The sequence below is a fragment of the Pelodiscus sinensis genome, chromosome 17 (genome assembly GCF_049634645.1).
Source record: "Pelodiscus sinensis isolate JC-2024 chromosome 17, ASM4963464v1, whole genome shotgun sequence".
Taxonomy (NCBI): Eukaryota; Metazoa; Chordata; order Testudines; family Trionychidae; genus Pelodiscus; species Pelodiscus sinensis.
This window is the reverse complement of record NC_134727.1, coordinates 35,356,558-35,378,354: the sequence shown is the minus strand read 5'-3', so window position 1 is coordinate 35,378,354 and position 21,797 is coordinate 35,356,558. Positions and strand designations below refer to the sequence as shown.

Genomic DNA, 21,797 nt, shown 5'->3' with positions numbered 1-21,797 from the left:
AAGCCAGTGGCATCTGGCAATGCTGAGCAGGGGAACGGGAAACAAAAGGTCTACACATGTAGAACCTGGATGGGCTGCATGCAGCCCGGGGGCCACAAGTTGCCCACCCCCTGCCCTACATATTGGAGACACGGTTTTGGAAATGGAGTGTTGTGGTCTCGTGTGGAACCCTGGCCATGGCCTGGCCCTGCCTTTGAATCGTTAGCTTTGAGAATGAACAAAGAAAGATGGAGCTACTTTCCCACATGCCTTTGCCAGCTTTGGCTTTTAAAGCAACGGTCTCCTGTAAGGAGCTTTGTCTTTGGCCTCTCGCCCTTCCTCAGATACTGGAGAGGGCCCTTTGGCTGCAAGTGGACAGAAATTTTATCCAGTTCTCAGACTGAATCCCATTTCCAACTAGTTGATAAAGCCTGGTTCTAAATCTGCACCGGCATCCCACCCCCATGCTGCCTGCTGTGGTTCCCTGTGTCGGCTCCCACTCAATGCGTCTCTCCGTACACTGCAGGGACTGAGATTTAAATGTGGGGTGAGAGATGCGTAGAACTGAAGTCACAGCTGGGTTTTATATTTGTGACGAGCCTTTGTCCAAAACCATCCCTAGCTCTGCAGCTTGCAGACCCTTTGTCCTGACTGCTTTGGGAATTATCTGCTTACGGCGCCACTTTATCTAGTCAAGCACTCTTGTGGATTGCTACTTTAATAGATGATCTTGGAATTCCCCTTTGCATAAAACTTCCCCTACCTGTATCGATGCTAACATCTCCCCGACAGGCCAAACAATCTCATTTGTAGCTTTGTATGTATTATTGTCACACTGAAATGCTTTTAGAAATCAAGCTTTTGCCCTGTTCCTTTTTGAGGTTTATTTGTAGGAGCAATGACTAATTAGCAGCATTTGAAGTTGATAAAACTGCTCTGAATTCCGCTGTTGGGAACCAGCCAAAGAATGAAGCTGAACATTGATGCTGTTCCAACCAGTGAGAAATGAGGCATGGCCTGATGTCAGAAGTTACCAGCCTGAGGGATGTTCAGAGGGAACGGAGCAGTAGATGCGCCCAGAGGAAGTTCAGAGCTCCGGGTGTCTTGACTCAGTGAAAGGGAAGAAAGTGTGAACCAGTCCATAGTTCTAAACAGCCTAAGCTTGCTCCTCTTACTGATGTTAGACAGTTTATTGGCTTCTCCACATTAGACAGTGACTTAACATTCCCTTCTGGGGGGGGAACAATCCCACACACGTACATCGGGACAGATGGATGCTTGGCTTTGGAATTTAAATATGTATGACATGCAGCTGTTCTGAATTTCGTTGTGCAAATTTCTCCCTCCTCCCCCTTTTTTCATCAGCTCCATACGCCAGTGGCTTAGAAACTGTTCCTAGCTGATAAAGTACTACTACTATTTTGGACTCGTGGTTATATGAAGTGTCTAGTGAAGGCATGGTTAAGAACTAGGATTCTGCAGTCACTCTGCGCGCCCATTGATTCTACTTCGAAAGCTGTACGGGTTTTTTAATGTACTTTTAGTTTGGATGCACAGACTTTTGAATCATAGAATCATAGAATAATAGGACTGGAAGGGACCTCGAGAGGTCATCGAGTCCAGCCCCCCGCCCTCAAGGCAGGACCAAGCTCCGTCTACACCATCCCTGACAGATGTCTATCTAACCTGTTCTTAAATATCTCCAGAGAGGGAGATTCCACCACCTCCCTTGGCAATTTATTCCAATATTTGACCACCCTGACAATTAGGAATTTTTTCCTAATGTCCAATCTAAACCTCCCCTGCTGCACTTTAAGCCCATTACTCCTTGTCCTGTCCTCAGAAACCAAGAGGAACAAATTTTCGCCTTCCTCCTTGTGACACCCTTTTAGATATTTGAAAACCGCTATCATGTCCCCCCTTAATCTTTTTTTCCAAACTAAACAAGCCCAGTTCATGAAGCCTGGCTTCATAGGTCATGTTCTCTAAACCTTTAATCATTCTTGTCGCTCTTCTCTGTACCCTTTCCAATTTCTCCACAAATTGAAGTTACACAAATGTGTCTGACCAGGTATGGCAGTTTGTTTCAAATGAATAATTCTGTGCACGTACACACGGATGTTATTGCAGAGTTACTCAGAAAGGTGAAACTTAAAAACAACAAATAGTCTAGCATATGGGTTCCCAAACTGGGGGGGGGCGTGCCCCCCTGGAGGGGCATGAAGAAATTCCGGGGGGAGGCACAAAGCGACCCAGTCCCCGCCCCCTGTCAATCGTCCCCTCCCAAGTTTTGCTGCTATTTTTGGTTTTTGTCCCCGGTCAGTTCCTTTTTTTTCCTCAACAAGTTTTGCTGTTATTTTGGGGGTGGGGGCATGAGGGTTTCTCCAAAATCAAAAAGAGGGCGTGATGCCGAAAAGTTTGGAAACCACTGGTCTAGTACCACCTTAAAGACTAACAAAACACGTAGATGGTATTATGAGCTTTCATGGGTAAAACCCACTTCTTCAAAGGATTGGTTACTGTTGCCATTTGACAACTGGTGGAACAAAGGCATGAAAGCCGTTAAGTCACATGCATGTATTGACTTGGGAAGCCATAGTAGCTTCCACCCAGGTGTCTTGGGGCAGGGTGTGCTGTTTAGTGCAGTGTCTGGCACCCAGGGGTTAAATGCAGCGTGTTCATAATCTTCCTTGTTTTTCCTTGAGCGACCTGTGGGAAAGATTTCAAAGGGACTCAATCCCGGAGCGGAATGCGCTGGATTTTGGAGGTAGCAGACGGGTGTAGTTTAGACCTGTGGAGTTAGTGGCATGTCAAGCCAGCCATGACTTAGCTACCAGCAGGCACATCTCCTTGAAGGTGGGGGCGGTAGCTCAGCTGAAAACATTCACCCTCTGTGGCAGTCGCTGCACATCCAGAAAAGGGAGCTGGCTTTTTATTCCACTTCTCGTTACTGACGGTAAATGGGAGTGCTGCAGGGCAGCCGCATCGTACCCGTCTTGTTGTGGATCACTCAAATCCCCAGGCAAGCAGGTACCGAGAAGACAATTTATTCTCCAGAACTCTCAGGCTACAGCTAAATGAGGGGACAACAGCAAAGGCCTGTCTTGCTCATTCACTTTCTTGTGTCGGTCTGAGCCAAGCACTCAGGGATTTGGTTTATTAATCTTCAGAGAAGACGACAGGATTTGGCCTGCTCAGCAAAGCCTTGTGACTGAGCATAGGGCCCAGTGGCCTAGGAGCACTTGTTACTGTGTCTGCAACAAGAGAGACTGAACATCTCGTCTGCCACATGTCAGCCTGTAGCTGTTGCATCTCGCCGGCCAGATGCCCTCTGGTGTGAACAACCCTCCTCTGCTGTTGTAACGTACCCACTCGTGCCAGGACTCTATGGCAGTGGGACGGAGAATTCTGTTCACGGCCTGGCCTGTTGCGCTCACGCAGCACTTCTCTGAACAGTGCTGTTGCCAGCTTTCATTTTCCAATGAAACCAGAGTGTCCTTTTGGCTCCGCCTGCCGCAGACCAATGGAAACCCCAGAGCTCTTACTTCCCCAGAAAGCAGAAGTAAGGAAGGGGGAAGAGGAACCGAGACCTGGGGGAGTTCCTGTTTTTGTGTGTCAAAGATGCGCAGAAATGGGGGCTGCTTCTAGTTGGCTAGCTAGTCCTTGGCGCTGCTGGCATGGTATTCAGTGGACAAGGCCACCCATGACTGAGGGAGGGTGAGCCTCGCCTGGCTGGTCCTGTCAGCAGCGATCAGAGGCACCTGCCATTGAGAAGGGAAGCGACTAGCCAGCCTGAAGGAAGCTCTGGAGAACGCGTGGGCTCTAACTCCGGATATAGCAATAGCCCCATCTAGCTTGTCTGCTTTTACGAGCTAAGCAGCCTCAGAGAGTAGATGGCAAACTTCCTCTCACCATGTCATGGGCGCTCTGGAGTGGATCTGAGGGTGAGACTGTTGGGAAGAGGCATAAATTGGGAGTAAAGATGTTACCTCCATGGGCTTGCCTCCCTGAATTCCCCCTGTGGTTTCAACTGGACACCATTCCAAATGCAGCCTTGGCAGGAGATACCGTTCAAGTTGCCGAAGAGGAAGAATGTTTCTCTCTGAGGAAGACGCATAAAATGCACCCCTATCCCACACAGCCCTTCATCCAGCAGTTCCGCCTCTCCCCCAGGTCCAGTTGTCATTACTGGCCATTCTTGCTTCAGCAGCTCTCTGTGCGCTCTGCCTTTGCTCCCAAGCCCTCTTTCCCGTACTCAGTACCTGCTGTCTAAAGTTGCACTTTTGGTTTCAGTCAGGGGTGGACTGAATCCCTACCGGCTGTCCTTCCCCCTCAGGAAAGCTAAGGTGTCAAGTGCTTTAATGTTCATTCCTGCTGGAATTAACCCTGGCCTCACCCAGAGTTTCTGGATACATGGTTTCGCCCAGACTGATTAAACTATGAAATCTTGGGCCCCTAGCTGCCTGGCTAGATTTCTCTGTGCCCTTTTGTCTCAAAGTTCCCAACAGCCAGGGAGTTCAAGGTTTTTGCCACTTTTTTGGGGGAAGTGTAAAGATCTTCTTCAAGCCACGTAAAGTGCTCTCTACTGGGTGTTGTATGAATGGGTTTAGTAATGACGATGAGTTGAGCTCGTCGGATGACAGGTGGTGTAGACGTGCAAAATATTATCATCTGTACATGAAACAAAACCGTCAATGCAAGTGTAATGGAGATCTTAAATGCTCAGAGTAACTGCTCCGACAGCAGCTGGTCCTCTGTGCACACACTGACATGGGATGATTTCTTCTTATGCCTTAAAGTTAGGGACCTGCCTGAACCAACCTGCAAAATCCATTTGCCCCAAATGCTGGGGAAGGTTGGATTTTGATCGGAGCGCTGCAGCGTGCAGCTTCTTCTCCATGTTTGATGTGCCAAAGAATGAGTTCTGAGAGGATTATAAAGTAGAAAAGTCTTGGCTTTCATGTCGCTGAAATCTCATAAGTAACCTAACTGTAATGTTCTGATTTAATTTCCTAAAACCTCAGAAATGGCTAGAACGCTGAAATGCTCCAGTTATTCATATCAGAATGTATAATCCCTGAATAAATGCCAGTATGTGAATCTTACTGTTCCATACCTCAAAGTTGAACCCAGGCACTAGATGTATTGCCATAGCTTGGTGTGTTACAGAGTGGATAGAAAATACCATTTTGCTTGAGCATAAAACACAGCTTATAAATACGGATTATTTAGGATCCAGTACTACAAAGACTGGCTTAAATAAATAATCCATACTCCTGCAACCAGCCCTGTTTGCTTCTGGGGAAAATCTGGTGTCTGGAGTACTTATCCTTGTAAGAAAGAATCTGTAGCATTGGACCCCAACCAAACCAAATCTTTACAGACAAATCCATCTCATTATTTCTGGCTACAGGCCAGATTTGCCAAAGCGCTCGGGACCCATCTTTTCCCATTTGGTTTGGGGTAGGGATGTAAGAATATGGCTTTTTAAACAGGTAACCAACAAGCATGAGCTTATTAGTTATCCAAAAGGTTACATGCGGCTCCCACAGCAGGCAGGCGCTGGTACTCCTCGGGAGCCAGCTTCAAAGCCACCTTGTTCTGCTGCCTCTGATACAGCCAGCTGCTGCCTGCCTGTGACTGTGTAAATGCTGAAATTTCCAGCCGTTACATGGTTAGTCAATTATACACATTTAAACATCCCTAGTCTGGGGCGCTCCTAGGTACTTTCTCCACTTCCCAAAAATCAGGCCACATTATGTCATGGTCTGGGAGTCTTGCATCTCAGGCAAGTTGAAGTGTGGAAAAGAAGCTATTTTAAGTGATACAGTTGCAAAAAGGTACTTGTATGCCAGTGTTCCCTGTAAACTGAGCACTTGTGCAGCCATTCAGGAGAGAGTCAAATGCTGCCCAGCTGATTAGCAGAGCACCCACAGCTACTTTTTTTTTGTTTCTTGTGGTGGTGCACATTCACACATACCTTGGTGCATATATAAAAATTTATTCTGCACATGGATGGAAAAAATCCCCGTAGATGGGAAAGATTAGCTGGAACGTTGCTTGTAACTGCTTTAAATATGTTCCTCCACCCTTGGCAGACTGAAATGTTAACAAACAGGACATGTGCTGAGAGCAAACCTAAGAGGATTCAGCCCCAAGGCTAACATTACTTTTCAAGTGAGTACTTTGAAAAAAAAAACCCTTCCCCCCTTTAAATAAAAAGTGACTCTTCCACTAAACCTCTAGCAAGGCTAGTCCAACCCTAATCATATGTAATGGGTGCTGACCTATTTACATTTCCCCCAATAACTCTTTTGCAAGTGGTAGTGCAACTGACATCTACAGGGTGTGGTTCATTGTCCTACCTAGCAACAGTTAGACCACTACAGAGAGAAAGAAGGAGTTTGCACTACAGCCTTAGCTGAGCGCCAGCTGACTTTTAGCTTAAGCAGTAGAGGCTCATACACTAAACTCCAGAGGTCCAAGGTTCGGTTCCACCTGTTGGTGTTAGTGATTTCTCCACATTTTCATCCTCTGGGCCAGATTCTCTGCTAGTGAAACCGCATCACTCCACTGGCGTGATACCACATTACGCTGGCTGAGAATATGGCCCCCAAAAGTCAAATTCTGCCCTAAACTGCTTGTGCAAAGCCCCAAGTATGTAGCTCAAAAGGCCCCCAAGCCAGAACGTACGTACGTGTGTGTGTGTGTGTGTGTGTGTGTGTGTGTGTGTGTGTGTGTGTGAGTTAAATATGGCAGGGTTCACAATTTGTTCTCCTTTGGTGCCAGACCTCTGGCTTCAGAACTGATCTGGATCGGGAAACGTTGCCTCGTTCATCCTGCATGGCCGCTTGTAACCTACACTAACTCCTTATGCTACACAATCTGGTCCACCTTGTATTTAGCTGGGAACACCTTTTCCAGACCCAGACAAGAGCTTTGTATAGCTTGAAAGCTGCTCTCTCTCCCCTCCAGACATTGGCTCAGTAAAAGTGTCCCCTCACCCGCCTTGTTTCCCTTCTATTTCCATCAGGGATTTGGTGTGTTAGCCAGGAAGAGCCCTGTGCGATTCCATCCACTCGCAACTCTGCAATGAGGACTGTGAATGCAAAGGTTTGCCTAGAAACAAGTGACGTTCTATGAGTGGCCAATGGGTTTATTTCTAATGCCTGCTCTGATAAGGTAGCCCTGGCTGACTGCGTTATGTGGCTGGATTGGGGGGTGGGAAGACTTTGGTGGGGTATTTCCAAGCCTTGATATTCTGTAACTTTCACTTCCTAGTTTTTGTGCTTCGAGAAGGTTCAAAGGATCAGGATCTAGTTTCCTCTGTCTCATCAACTTAGAACCTGTGAAGAGCCCGGAGCGTCGCCAGTTGCGGAGCAGAACTCAGCTAGGGGGAAAGAGGCACCATGGAAGACGAAGACAGACGGGACCTGATCTCCAACCATGAGCAGCGGCCTGCTGAGGGCGTCACGGCCCCAGACTCTGGAGCACAGAGGTATCCCCCCTCGGTTTTCAACCCCCTTTTGTTTATCTTTCCTAGGGCAGGGGGAGATTGGCAGGGCTCTCGAAGCGGGAGAAGGAAAGGGGGCTCAGCTAACGGAGTGTACAGACCATCTAAATTTCGGTAGTGGAAAGCATGAGCCGATGGGGGAGTTCGGTGATTGACCTGACCAAACACCCAAGCAAGGCTTGAATGTTGGATTTCAATTTCCCTTCTCTCACCCGGACTCTGATCCGGGGTGGGGTTGGGGCTTGTTATCTTATTTTAACACGTGGGAGAATACGGGGCTCTGATAGAAAGACCCACATTAGAGCCGAGCTGTGTGACCTCATGTGATGTCTGTGCAAGGCTCTTCCACCCCACTGAAGGAACTTTCTGCCAACAGGGGGGCTGGGGAAGCAGTTTGCCCCTTGTTTCTTGTCCCACGCTACACATCTGTCTAGGGAATCGTTGGCCCTATTTAGTAACCAAAGCCCGACATGGGACTCATGCAAAATCTCTTGAGTTCTTTTATACCTTTGGGTGGTGGCATTGGTACCTGGCTTGGTCCTGTCCCTCCTCATGCCGGGTCCCAGTTCGAATGCATTGTTTAGACATTAGAAGGGTGCCACGTACGCCTTCTCGTTGTTCGACCAGCATGTGCTTTAGACACCCGTGCAACAGGTTTGATCCCTCTGTGTGCGCACAGAGAACGGAGCCGTTGGCAGAACAGAGCTGTCCTGCAAATCAACCCGCAGCCAGGCTATCATTGTAATTCTGGGCCTTTGTTCAGTGTTCTCAAGGGTGTTGAATCAAGCACGGATCTAGGTGCGTAGGATCCCGGAGCTTGGGCGATGCAGCTTTATTTTGGGCCCCACCTTCCGCTGGGTGTGCCACTGACGCTGCTGTTTGATACCCAATGTTTCTGGATTTGCACCAGTGGATAGAGCCCTAGTGGAAAGGCTTGGAGCCGAAAGGGCTTCCTCTGGTTTTTCTAAAATCGCTGCATTTGTGCAAATCACAAGTCGCCCTCCCCTGAGCACTGGGAAATGCAACACTGGGCCGCAGCCAACCGGTCACCCATGCCAGACTCAACGGCCACAGCCAATGAGAAATCAGATGTCTTATGACATCAGGAGTTGCTAGGCAGGATGGATTACAGGACAGTCAGAACAGTAACACAGGGAAGAAAGGAACCTGCTTGACCAGGTCTGGACGGGCACCAGGCTGGATTTTCTTTTAGGTCACTGCCTGTCGGTGCTATTGCAGCCACAGGGGGAGTGCACCCATAAATCACGTGTTCTCCAAGGGACGGGCCTGATTCTGCAAGCCCTGGCTTCTTGGAGTAGCCCTTACTCACGGGAGTCGTTCCACTGACACCAATGGGGCTGCTGGGGGAGCGTTTTCAGGGCCTGCTCCCACGGACACAAAGCTTCTTGGAATATTTGTGCTTTTGCTTTTATTCTGTGTTGCCCATCAGCTGTTGGCAAGTCTTGCTGTCTTGTTAGTGAATGAGGGTCACTCTAGCCCCCCCTCGGATCGATCCTGCTGCTTGTGTGAAACGCCCTTCCCCCCTCCTTCCACCATCTGCTAAGACTGAAAGGTGGGTCCAAAAAAAAGCTGGTTGCAGGCGGTGGAGCTTCTTTCTAACAGGTCAGCTGGTGGGTGACCTCGTCAGTTGCACAGTAGAAATGTGATTTGGGCGTCAATCGAAAGCTGCTTCCGTACGGATTGCGGAAGAACCCTGCGCTGAGCAGGTTGAACTCTGGGCAGATTCCGTCCCTTCCAGCTCCACGCGCGCCAGGCCTGCTGCATTCAGTGGGAATTGGGCAAGCATCAATAAGGCCAGCCCCTGGCGTTTTGCAATGTGACACTGCTCTTCTGGAGTGCAGCGTGCTCCCTGCTGGGGTGCTCTTGTTTCTAGCACTGCTTTTTAGTCTCCTAATTTATTTCCTTGGACAGAGAACGCAGACTTCCTCCATATGTGCAAATTTCACCGGGGAGAAAAAAGCAAATAGGAATGTGTATAAAAGCAGGTCAGACTTTTTATAAGAGGGCTATTTTGTTAGGCTTTTTCAAAAATGTGCGTCAAGTTTAGGCTAATAAAACGGTGTGTGAAAGGAACTCACAAAAGAACTATAATCAGTAAATCTATGTGGTATGGCAGACAAAACAAAAGGAAAAAGGAGAGATGAATACAATGTAAAAAGAGGTGTAGCAGTGGGATTATGGTACTTTATCCATTACCCTAAAATAGGAATGGTCTGTATATACAATCAGATAGTGCTTTATCACCCAGTAATCTCTATAGTCCTTTGTCCTCGTGAACAAAGCTGTTCCCATTATTCAGGGGTCGCACTTACTTCTGTTAAATTTTGAATCTGATTTTCCAGGGTCTTCAAATGAAACATACATTTTCAGTTGTAATGCTTGACACATCTTCTCGCTCTTAAGCAGTCCATATACAATGAACGTACTTTGGGAACAAAAGGGGCAGGAACGTGGCCAGTTTTCTCCAGGCCTCCAGGGCCAACATTATCTGGATTTTCTAATGCCACTAGGAGGGTGGGGAAGCCCTGGGATGGGTTACCTAGGAAGGTGGTGGACTCTCCATCCCTAGAGGTTTTGAAGCCCTGGCTGGGATGATTTAGGTGGGGTTGGTCCTGCTTTGTGTAGAGGGCTGGCCTAGTTGACCTCCTGAGTTCTCTTCCAGCCCTAGGATTCTATTATTCTAAATTGTGGATTCTACCTATAGATGTGATCCAGTACCTGCTGGAATCAATGGGAGTTTACCCATTACTGTCAGCTGGCATTGGATCATACCCTAAACCCATGGTCACCAACCAGTAGATCGCGATCTACCTGTAGATCTCGGAGGCTCTAAGAGTAGCTCTTGAGCCCTCTCTGAACTGCGCGCCTGCGCAGTACATTTACATTAGATTTCCTCATTTGAGGAGCAGTTACTCACCGAGCAACAGCACAGGAATGGTGGGATTTTTTTTTAAAGTAGCAGTATAAGGATTGGGGATAGCAAGTGATGGAGAGGAGGAGAAGAGAGAGGGCGGGGCTTCAAGGAAGGGGCGGGGCGGTAGATCTTGGCTTGGTCTGTCATTTAAAAAGTGATCTTGGGTGTAAAAAGGTTGGAGATCACTGCCCTAAACTGAGAGACTGTGGCAAATACATAGGCGAAAGGCATTTGACAATTGTGTATCCTAAACCAATGGGCTCACAAAGATCCCATGTAGTGCTCCTGAACCTCTTTCCCCCTCTACTCCATGTGGCCTTTCTGCAGTGTTCTCTTCAGTCCTAGATGCTCGATATTATTTTCTCCAGTGACCATCCGTCTGCACTCCTACCCCAATAAGTGTGTGCGCACACACACACACGCGCGCGCGCGCACTCCCCACCTTTCAGAAAACTGTTTCGCTTCCCCTGCCTGGTCCCGCATGGAAAGCGGAGCCCTTGGCTCTGGCTTGTCCCTGCCCCATGATGAATGATGACAGAGAGATCTTTCGGTCTGTGAAATCGCCTCCCAGGGAAAGTCTCGGAACTTCCTGCACTCCGAGCTGGGGCGATGTACTGGAAATGTAGCTGCTCTGTCCAGTCTCACCCAAGTCTCCCTGGCTGCAGGGTGGGAAGGCACCGGAGCAGCAGAACACATTGGAAAGTTTACGGAGAACAGTCGTTTTAGAGCCAAAAAAAATTGCCAAAACAAAACCCTCCACTACAAATGCAGGAGGCCCATCTCTTCCTGGGTAGAACAAACTCTCACGCTCTGCTGAGCACTGCTGCAAGGTGTTCCGCTATGAGGGTGGTGGAAGAGCCCCTGGAGAATCTGTGGGTGGCCGATGCCAGCAGCTGCAACTCGTCTTTGCCGTGCTCTAGCCTCCTTCTGTCTTGTGTCTTGCAGGAATTACTGCAGCCGGGGAGCCGTTTATTCTGCTGCCTCCATCCTGGTGGCCCTGCTGATCGCTGGCCAGGCTGTCACTGTCTACTTTGTGTATCAGCAGAGTGGCCAGATCAGCAAACTGACCAGGACCTCCCAGAATCTGCAGCTGGAGTCCCTGAGCCGGAAACTCCCCCAAAGTGAGTAGTTCCCCAGCCTGACTGCACTGTACAACCCAGGTCTAGGCCAGTTGGGTGACGTGCTGGCTGGACTTCACCATGCCAGAGCACCCCCCACTCTCTTGGCTGGGGGAGATGAAGTGCTCCAGAGAGAGGGAGGAAAGGTTTCTGGAGAGCTCCTGAAATCCTGCTCCCCTCCTGGAGATGGCAGTTTCTGTGCCGTCTTACCCTACCGTGACGCTTCATGTTTCCTTCATGGTTTGGAACAGCTGCCATATGAGGCGAGATTAAAAAGACGGGGACGTTTCAGCTTAGAAGAGAGGAGACTAAGGGGGATATGATAGAGGTCTATAAAATTAAGACTGGTGTGGAGAAAGCGAGTAAGGAAAAGTTATTTACTTGTTCTCATAACACAAGAACTAGGGGTCACCAAATGAAATTAATAGGTAGCAGGTTTAACACAAACAAAAGGAAGATTTTCTTCACCCAGGGCAAAGTCAACCTGTGGAACTCCTTGCCAGAGGATGGTGTGAAGGCCAGGACTTTAACAAGATTATAAAAAGAGCTAGATAAATGCATGATGGTTATGGCTATGAGCCAGGATGGGTACGGATGGTGTCCCTAGCCTCTGTTTGTCAGAAGAGTGACAGGAGAGGGATCCCTGTTCTGTTCATTCCTTTTGGGGGCACCTGGCATTGGCCACTGGTGGCAGACAGGAGACTGGGTTAGAAGGACATTTGGTCTGACTCAGCATGGCTGCTCTTATCCTCTTCCTTGTCACCGAGCTGTGGAGAAGGGGAAGTGAAGCTTGCGCTGACGATAGCTTTGATCAGATTGGAGGCCATACAAGCCCCATTTGTCCTTCCGCCCCGTTTGTCCTGTCGCTCAGCTGCATGTAGCAGGAGGGGGCGCTGTTCCTGCCTGTCATGCTGGAGCTCTGGGAGGGACTGGCTGCAACACCAGGAACCATTGATCACCTCTGCCCCAAACGCCAGGTGCTGGGAAACTGGCTGGCGTCTTCCCAGGGCTGGCTGGAGCACTGGCCACAGGGTCAGTGGCTCATGGGAGGTCTACGCTGGCGTGATAGTGTCTCCCAGCCTGGGGGGACAGACTCCTGCAAGCTCTGCTGGACGTTGTGTTAAAAGGAGCAGCACAGGGACAGCGCAGAAGGAGGGGGGTGGGTGTCTTGGGCTGTTTCCCATGCCACTGCATGGTATTTATCACACGCTCGCCCGCATCTCCCCAGGCTGGTGCCTAGACCTAGCCCACTAGGCCTGGGCCGTCTCTAGGGGCTGAGCTACACCTCTGGGACCCTCATGCTGATTCGACTCACGCTCACGGAGACACTGACCCCTGAAAGGACTTCGGGGGCCCCCCTCTCCTCTCGGTTTGATATCACCCTTTCCTCTGCAGGTGCCAAGCCCGTCTCCAAGCTGAGGATGGCCAAGTTCAGCATGCCCATGGTCATGCGGGAGCTGCCGCTCGCCCCGAAGGTGGACATGACGGTAAGGGATGTTTCCTGGGGCCCTCCGCCTGCCACTTTGCCAGCTGCTCTGGCAGCAGTTTGGCAGCGCCTTGGGGAACATGATTGTGTGGTTCCTTCCGAGCCTCGTGCCAGAGCTGCTCTGTGGTCAGCAGCCCCGGCCATCCTGGCTCTGATACCTCAGCCACGCCCACTCGTCAGCGACAGCTGGGGCGTCTCTCCAATGCCTGGGTCTCCTGTGGCTGGTTCCCGTGCCCCAGCTCCTAGGGATGACATGCTGCCGGAACCCGCCCATGAGGACTGGATGGGGACCGCCGTCTCCGAACTGTTGCATTCACACCAGTGCCGGAGGGGTGGATGTGCTGGGTCCCACCCCTCAGGCCTTGGCCCGGGCATTCCCCAGAACAAGAGGCAGGGGCTTGGCTCTTTCTCCAGAGTTTGCTGCTCTTTGGCTGGAGCGGGTGAGAAAGGGCTGGGAAAGTGGAGCCACTGGAGGTGGCCAGCATGGTGTTTTCCCAGCCTCCGCTGCTCTTCCGTGTGCCGTAGCTAGGACTGTGCGGAGAGCCCAAGCTTTGAGAGAGGTTTCCCTTCCTGGTGGGGTCCAGGAATTAGCCTGGGTCATGGTGACGAAGTTCTGCTGAAGGTTCCTGTGGTGCAGCATCCACCCTCACCAGCCTGGCTCCCGGGTAGCCAAGTGGCTCCGTGTCTGCCAAAAGAGCCCCCAGGACTGGCCACACCTGCTCCAGCTAAAGACCCATCTGGGTTTAGTCTCTGGCTCTTCAGCGCCTCATCCTGACCATCCCAACTGCACTTCTGTCCCCTCTCTAGCCCCTGGAGGACACAGCGAAGCTCAGCAATAAAACAGAGGATCAAGTCAAACACCTGCTGCTGGTAAGACCCTCCTCTGTCACACACGTGTCGGTAACACCTGGGTGAGAGTCGGGCACAAAAGTCCTTTCAGCCCCGTTAGCCTGTTGGTTCTCTCGTGTGAGAGAGAGAGAGAGAGAGAGACTGGTGGCTCCACCTTTCCTTGTTCCCTGGGAACAGGCGTGAGCTGCGACAGGGGAGTTGTCTGGCTCCTGGCTGTTGGCCTGCTGCTAATGCTGTCCTTTTCCATTTGGCCCCCCTGCAGCGGGCAGACCCTAGCAAGATGTTTCCTGAGTTAAAGGATAGCCTGATGGAGAATCTGAACCGCCTGAAGAACACCATGACGGACCAGGACTGGCAGGTCAGTGCCCTGCCAGGTCAGCTGGCTAGCAGACTGACTGCAGCTCCATCTGCTCCTTTGCACCCTGACCTGTTCCCGGGAATGGCCTGAATTGGGCTGGTGACGGAATGGGGGAGGGGGTCTCTTGTGGGGAGGACAGGCCGTATTCCCTGGGAAATCACAGCCTGCAGCCGACCTCTTGCATGGTTACATTCGTAGAGCCCTAGAACTGGAAGGGACCTCGAGAGGTCATCAAGTCCAGCCCCCTGGTCTGAAGGCAGGACTCAAGCCCCATCCAGACATTCTCACTGCTGCTTGGGAGGCCGGGGGTTGACAAGGGACCGCAGCTTTCCCGCTCGTGGCTTTGGGCTGCAGACATGAGAGCACAACAGCGAGGAGGGCTCCAGTGTCACCATGATTAAATGGGGGAAGAGGGGCTGTGACCATTGTCTGGAGCAGTTGTTTTTGTGAGGGGCCGGTTCCTAACAGCACCTTCTTCCCCTTGGTCTCTTGCAGTCGTTTGAATCCTGGATGCACAAGTGGCTGCTGTTTGAAATGGCCAAAAACCCCCAAACTCAGGAACCTGCCGAGATACCAGCAAATGAAGGTATCAGAGTTATGGGACAGCAAACTCCTCTAGGGTTAGGAACGGTCCTCAGGCAGCAACGGCAACCCAGGGGAGCGCTGGTCAGAGGGCAGTGGAAGCATGTACCCATTGGAACGGTTTTGCTTTTTGGTAGCTAGGGGTGTTGTTCCCCAGAGTCATAGAATCCTAGAACACTACAACTGGAAGGGACCTTGTGAGGTCATTGAATCCAGTCCCCTGCCCTCACGGCAGGACCAAGCACCGTCTAGATCATCCCTGACAGATGTCTGTCTAACCTGCTCTTCAATATCTCCAGTGATGGAGATTCCACAACCTCCCTAGGCAATTGAGTCCAGTGTTTAACCACCCTGACAGGTAGGAAGTTTTTCCTAATGTCCAACCTAAAGCTTCCTTACTGCAATTTAAGCCCATTGCTGCTTGTCCTATCCTCTGAAGTTACGTCTACACTACGGCTGCATCTAGACTGGCAAGTTTTTCTGCAAAAGCATTTGCTTTTGCGCAAAAACTTGCCAGCTGTCTACGCTGGCTGCTTGAATTTGCGCAAGAAAACTGACGATCTCATGTAAGATTGTCCGTGTTCTTGCGCAAATACTATGCTGCTCCTGTTGGGGCAAAAGCCCTCTTTTATGTATTTGCGCAAGAGGGCCAGTGTTGACAACGCGGTATTGTTTTGCACAAAAAATCCCCGATTGCAAAAGTGGCCACGTCTAGATTGGCACGGACACTTTTCCGCTAAAAGTGCTTTTGTGCAAAAGCGTGCGTGCCAATCTAGATGCTCTTTTCCGCAAATGCTTTTAATGGAAAAACGTTTCCGTTAAAAGCATTTGTGGAAAATCATGCCAGTCTAGACGTAGCCTACGAGTTCTCAGCCAAAAATATGCTAATAAGGGACTCATTTGCATGAGTTGTGATCTCATTTGCATATTTTCTACCGATCTGTTTTTGCACTAGGGGTTTTTGCACAAAAACAAGCAGTGTGGATGTTTTCTTTTTGCGCAAAACCCCCTTATTCTGCAAGATTGGTATACGCTGGGGCATAAAGGTCTTGCGGAAAAATTTGCTTTGAAATATTTCGTTAGTGTGTTGCTGAAGAGGATAAAATCACAGCTTTAGAAAAACGTCGTCTCCCCCCCGGCTGCCATTGGGCATAAGGGCACAAGTTTAACAGTCCTGAGCAGCACCCCTTAAATTCTAAGGCTGGTCCTACTTCTGCGCTCACCCAGACAAGCTATTGGATTGCCCGAATAGCTGCAGAATGTTGATAAGACCCCAGCAAGGGCCAGAGGGGGGGAGGAATAAAATATACTCACCGGTGTTTCCTGTGCTTGTTGCTTTAGTGCAATCTAAGTGCCAGGCGGAGTCCAGTTTTGGTGGTGTTCACCCGGGTCAGTTCCGCCCGCAGTGTGACGAGCATGGCGACTACCTTCCCAAGCAGTGCCATGCCAGCACCGGGTACTGTTGGTGCGTCTACAAAAACGGCACCAAGATCGAAGGCACTGAGACCCGTGAAAAGCTGGACTGCCCTGGTAGGAACTAACTTCCCATTGGCCAGTCTGGGGAAGGGGATAGATGCACGCGTGCACAGAGGCGCTCCCGGCGGTTTCCTGTGTTTTAGCTCAGCGACACCTATGCGCAGTGCGCGTTGTGTCGTCAAAGGGCTGTTAGTCTGGCTCGTAAAAAACGATTCTGGGAAAAAGTTGAACGCACCCTTGAGCATTCCTGGGGAAACGGGGTTCAGAGCACTGCTGGGCGCCTGTTGTTGCACTGGTCCTGATCCTGAGACCTCCTGAGCTAGTTCCATGGCCATGGAAGTCAATGGACCTGGTTTTAGAGCACCTGCAACTCCAGATGACACCACGGAGAATTGCGACTCCCCAGCAACTGGCCATGGGGGAGTTGAGGGTGTTCAGGACCTGGCGGGATCAGACACTCGGTCATCGATGGGAAGAATCCAGATAACACAATAGGAAATGTGGCCTCTTAGGAGCACGTATAAGGTGGAGGATCATAGAGGAGGGCAAGTGCTAAGAGGGAGAGACTGAGCTGCCGGTGTCTGCACAAAGCTGGCGGAAGCTTGGGCACTGTCCTCTTTGCTGGGACACTTGGTATGCTCACTATCCCGTATCATGGGCGACTGTCGAGTCCCTACTCCTGGGCACCTTTCTGTTGCCACCCTCTTTTCTGAATGGAGCTCTTTGAAAATATATGAGGAGAAACTTCAGCCCTTGTTGGCAGGCCCAGACTTAGGGCAAGGCGAGTAAGGTGGTGTCCTTGGGACTTGCACCTTCAGGGCCGCACCTGCCCGGCTGCTCGCTCGCTGCCCTGGCTGGGAGCCATCCATCCACGCAGACTGTGTGACGTGGTGCAGCCAGCCACAACATGCTGCCTAGGGCCTGCTAGTTGGCTTAGTCCCAGCAGGTCCCCGTGTGTTGAGGTCCCAGAGGACTAGTACAGCAAGATTCTCCCAGCTGTGTCCAGGCTCCACTTTGGGCCCAGCGCCCCACGGAACCTTGCCTGAGGAAATGAAGGGTCCTTTATCTCAGCGGCTGGGGGAAGCTAGCCATGAATGCCTGAGTCCCCTTTTCATCAGCCTGCGGGGCGTTGCCGCGGAAGGTGGGCCCCGACAGCGTGGCAGAGAGAGAGAACTGAGGTGTCCAAAGCTCAGGGATGAAGAGGAAAAGCAGCGCTCACGCTTCAGTGTTTGGGGCGGGTTAGAACGGACACAGGCCTGTAATGATGCGGGCAAATATTGGTGTGAGGAGGAGGAGGAGGTGGCCTGGGCTGGCACGAAGCGTGTTGGGAGCCGGGAGGGCTGGGCCTGTCCGAAGCGCGCTACCAAACGCCGACTCTTGCTGTGTCTTGCTGCAGCGACTCCGGGTGGTTTGGATGCGGAGGAGCTGATGTACTCGGGGGTGGATCTGCTGAAGCTGGATTCTGACAAAGGCAAGAGGCGGAGCCAGGCGTGGGCTGGGGCAAAGCTGACAGGAGATGGGGAGGGTTGGCCAGAAGGTGCCAGCAAGTCTCCTGGATCAGGCCCAGCGGCTGGGTGACACAAGGCCAGGTGGCATAGGGATGATCATGAATAAGCATTGGTGGTGAAGGAAGGACCTTTGCGGTCTGGGCTATCACAGTGTTTTGGTGCATCGCCTCCCCCCTCAGACTGGTGGGATAAGAGATGCCCTGACAGAAAGGTGGTGGGGCAGGTTCCATCGACAGCTTTGAGGAGCAGTGGGCGCTGTCCGGGGTTCTCTGCTCGGTGTCCCCATCCGGCTCCCTAGTTATGAACCTTTAGCCTGCACGCCTTGCCCCTTTTGTCATTAGTTGTCCCCAGTAATTAATTGGACACGGGTCCAGTCATCCCTCCCACAAGGCTGGGGGAGGGGCTTTTAGAAAGTGGGCGGGCAAAGCCCGCCCACTCTCCCGTGTTTCAAATAGACCCATGTGGTCTAAGGGATAGGGCAGTCACCTGGGGAGGATAGGGTCATGGGTTCAATGAAGGACATCAAGACAATAGGAGCCCGCTACCTGAACGGGAGCTCCCTCTTCCAAAAGAAGCGTGTGCTTTGTCCCCCTGGGCTCTGAAGTGCAGCATCCCAGTGGTAAATCCACCCGGCTGTCACACCTGATTGTGCAGGGCTGGGGGCAATGTAGATTGGGACAGGGGGATTGTGGCGAGGTCTGGCTCTCCCACAAGTGGGGAGGCAAAGGCCTTTGCGCTCCCCGGCCACCTACCCAATGGAGTAGGAGCAGCCAGGAAGAGCCCTGTTTAGATTTTTGTTTTCTTGCTGCGGGGCGGGTGCTTTAAGGCTGGCACCAGCACACACATCCAGGTGTATAGATTCTGGGTAGGAGTGATGTGGAGTCCTCCCCAGTCCCATCGCTACTGCCAGTCTGGTGGGGATGGCCTTTGTATTGGCCTCCCTGTGGAAGTGATGGGAGCAAAGAAGTAACTGGCTTCAAAGTAACCCCTCCAGGAGCAGGGAGTATCACTGCCTGGGTTCAGCTCGATCTCATTTCCTCCCTCTTTTCTCTCTCTCCTAGAAGCCAAGTAGAAGAGGACTCACAGGCCCGGCGTCTTCTTTCTCCACCTCCAGCCTGCAGAGTCGCCAGGCGCCGCCTTGCTCTGTTTCACTCGTGCTTTGATATTGCTTCCCTGAATTACGGCCACCGCGGCTAGTCAAGCGTTTGCTATGCATCGTCTTAGCGGGCGATTCAATTGGGTAGATGATATACTTTTGTCTGCCTGACCCAGTGCCTCTCCCTATGCTAAGATGTGCTGCAGAAAGCCCGCTGAATATTAGGAGGAGTTTTGGTAGAGAAAGGATGCAAAGGCCCTCCCCACACCAAAGGCAGACAAACTGTATAAAATTCTTAGTGCTTTCTCCACTAATCAGAACACAGTAGTAGCTGCATGTAAAACCACAGGGCTACGTCTAGACTGGCATGATTTTCCACAAATGCTTTTAACAGAAAAGTTTTCCATTAAAGGCATTTGCGGAAAAGAGCATCTAGATTGGCACAGATGCTTTTCCGCAAAAGCACTTTTTGCAGAAAAGCGTCCGTGCCAATCTAGACGTGCTTTTCACAATCAGAGCTTTTTTGCGCAAAACAAACCTGAGCTGTCTACACTGGCCCTTTTGCACAAAAGGGACTTTTGCCTGAATGGGAGCAGCATAGTACTTCCACAAGAAGCACTGATTTCAGACAGTAGGAAGTCAGTGTTCTTGCAGAAATTCAAGTGGCCAGTGTAGACAGCTGGCACGTTTTTCCGCAAAAGCAGCTGATTTTGCGGAAAAACTTGCCAGTCCAGATGCAGCCCAGGTGTCTGAATAGAGATGGGGTTTGTTCAGTACCTGTAACATAAGCATTGTCCAATGGGAAAAGGGGATCCAAGCACAACATATGGACAACTAATTGAATTATCTCCATTTAGATATTCTGGACACAATCCTTCCTTCCTCCCCCATGGGGGTGTAACTCCATTGACTTCAGTGGAATTATTTCTGATTTACACCAGCATACAGGAGGAGACTCGGGCCCTCTGTTTGCTTATAAATGGCTTCGAGGTTCTCAAAAGTAGTTCTCCAACCACGGTCTATTGGACCAGCCATCAGTGCACACTTGATCCTCGTGCACATGTGGGAGGAAGTGGGGATGTCTACAAGGTTGCACGTGCCTCTGTGCTGAATAACACTGGCACATGGTTCCGTGTAGTGTACGTGCAACCTCCAAATTTACTGCCCCTCTTAAGCAACTTTTAAACAGAAATGCTGAAAAGTAACAGACGTCGCCTTTCTCCCTTCCTAAAGGGCTCTGCTGTTGCAGGTCGTGTCCCACTCTATGAAGCACGGGCTACTCCAGATTAGCCTCCCCAAACCACCCTGATTGCTCGAGCAGTGCTTTAGGCTTCATCACAGCATTTAGAAATCTTTCCTAGTTTGAGAACCAGGCTAGCAGCTGGCTTCAAAGCACCTCTTAGTATCTGGGAGTAGTGGGGAAAAATCCAAGCAGGAAGGCTGTAGGCAAGGTTAGAGATCACTCATGCGAATAGGCCAGTGGCTTCTCTTTACACAGAGACATTAAGTGCAGCAGCAATGAATTCTGATCTTCCTCACCAAATTAAACAGAGGGACATTAGAATAGGAAAGGAATGCAGGCTTCCTTTAACAAATAGGCAAATACGTTTGTATGGCTGTGTTTCCCCATCCCCTGCTAACTCCTGGTGTTTGGTCGGATCTTTGTTTAACAGGTAACAGTAGCTAATCTTGGGACTAGAATTCTGTGTATTCAATGCAGCGTAACCAAGCTCACACGGCTGGTGATTTCAATTAAACTTTTGACTTATAAGGATTGCTACTAAAAACAGTTTAACACGTGCTTCTCTGACAGTTCAGGATTGGGCGAAAGTAGCTGGCGAATCAGAGGTTATTCAACATAAGTCTCTAGCAAGTGTCTCTGTTCTACTGCCTCGGTGGGCGTGTGTGTATATCTACCCTCTACCTTCCACAGCCTCCTAGCCCCAGTGACTATGGGCTTCTACTCGGAGCATCATCTCTGCTCCACCACACCTGGGTGGGGAGGCCCTGCCTCCTGCCCATCCTCACAGCAGGCCAGTCATGGCGTTTCTTACCTGATCAGGCTGAGGCCCCATCTCCCCACAGCTCAACATCCCTGGGGGCAGAGCAGCACTGATCAAGCCCCCCTGTATGTTCGCCTCAGGTACCAGCTCTCTGACGTGGGCGGCTGGAACATCTCCAAGCCTTCAGCCACCACACAGAGGGGAGAAGGCCTCAGGGCCGGGACCTACCTCTGCCACGGCCTTGTGGAGATCCTTTTCCAGCTCCGTCCTTGACTCCTGCCGCCACATCTGCCTAGTCACTGCTGCTCCCTCCTGCCTGGGCCGGCTCCTTTTCTTCAGCTCTTAGAACAGGGGTGGGGAACCTTTCTTGGGTCAGGGGCTGCTGACCCACAGAAAAATCAGTCAGAAGGGGCCTCAAGTGAGAAGAACCCCCCCCCCATTCACTGATGTGGCCCCTGACTGGGGAGGAGGAGGGGGGAAGAGAGGACTCAGTATTCCCCATGCACACCAGAGCCTCAGGGGGCCCTGGCTAGATTTTGTGTGCTCCAGCGCCATGGGCACTTGTGCCCTGAGCCTTAGGGCCTGGAAGTAGGCAAGCCAGGGTTGCATCCAGGCCTTGGGCCTGAGGGTCCCCACCCCTGTTTTAAAGACACCTGGGATGCCTGTGGAGCCAATTAAATGTAACTGCCCAGGCCTGTGAAGCGTTCTCACTCCAATTAGTAAAATGAGGGCAGCTGGCGCCAGGCAATGGCCGAAGAGTTTGTGGAGCAGCGCTATCACTGTGGGGAGAAATCTGTGGGCAAAGGGGCAGCCCCATCCACAGTTCCTATGGCAAAGGACAAGTGTGGCTGGTCTGAGCCTGTCTGGGTGTCCTGTTCCCCAGCCCCAGGAATG

At 51.0% G+C, this 21,797-nt stretch overlaps 1 protein-coding gene across 1 annotated transcript; it reads left to right on the top strand.

Moving 5' to 3' along the window:
* The first annotated feature begins 7,232 nt into the window (after nucleotides 1–7,232).
* Nucleotides 7,233–20,687, top strand: CD74 (CD74 molecule). Its single transcript, XM_014581167.3, has 9 exons — nucleotides 7,233–7,477; nucleotides 11,373–11,548; nucleotides 12,941–13,032; nucleotides 13,839–13,901; nucleotides 14,143–14,238; nucleotides 14,734–14,824; nucleotides 16,162–16,350; nucleotides 17,693–17,767; nucleotides 18,866–20,687. Exons 1-9 carry the CDS (start codon nucleotides 7,389–7,391, stop codon nucleotides 18,874–18,876), a joined length of 882 nt encoding a protein of 293 aa, XP_014436653.2. The 5' UTR covers nucleotides 7,233–7,388; the 3' UTR covers nucleotides 18,877–20,687.
* Nucleotides 20,688–21,797: the final 1,110 nt, after the last annotated feature.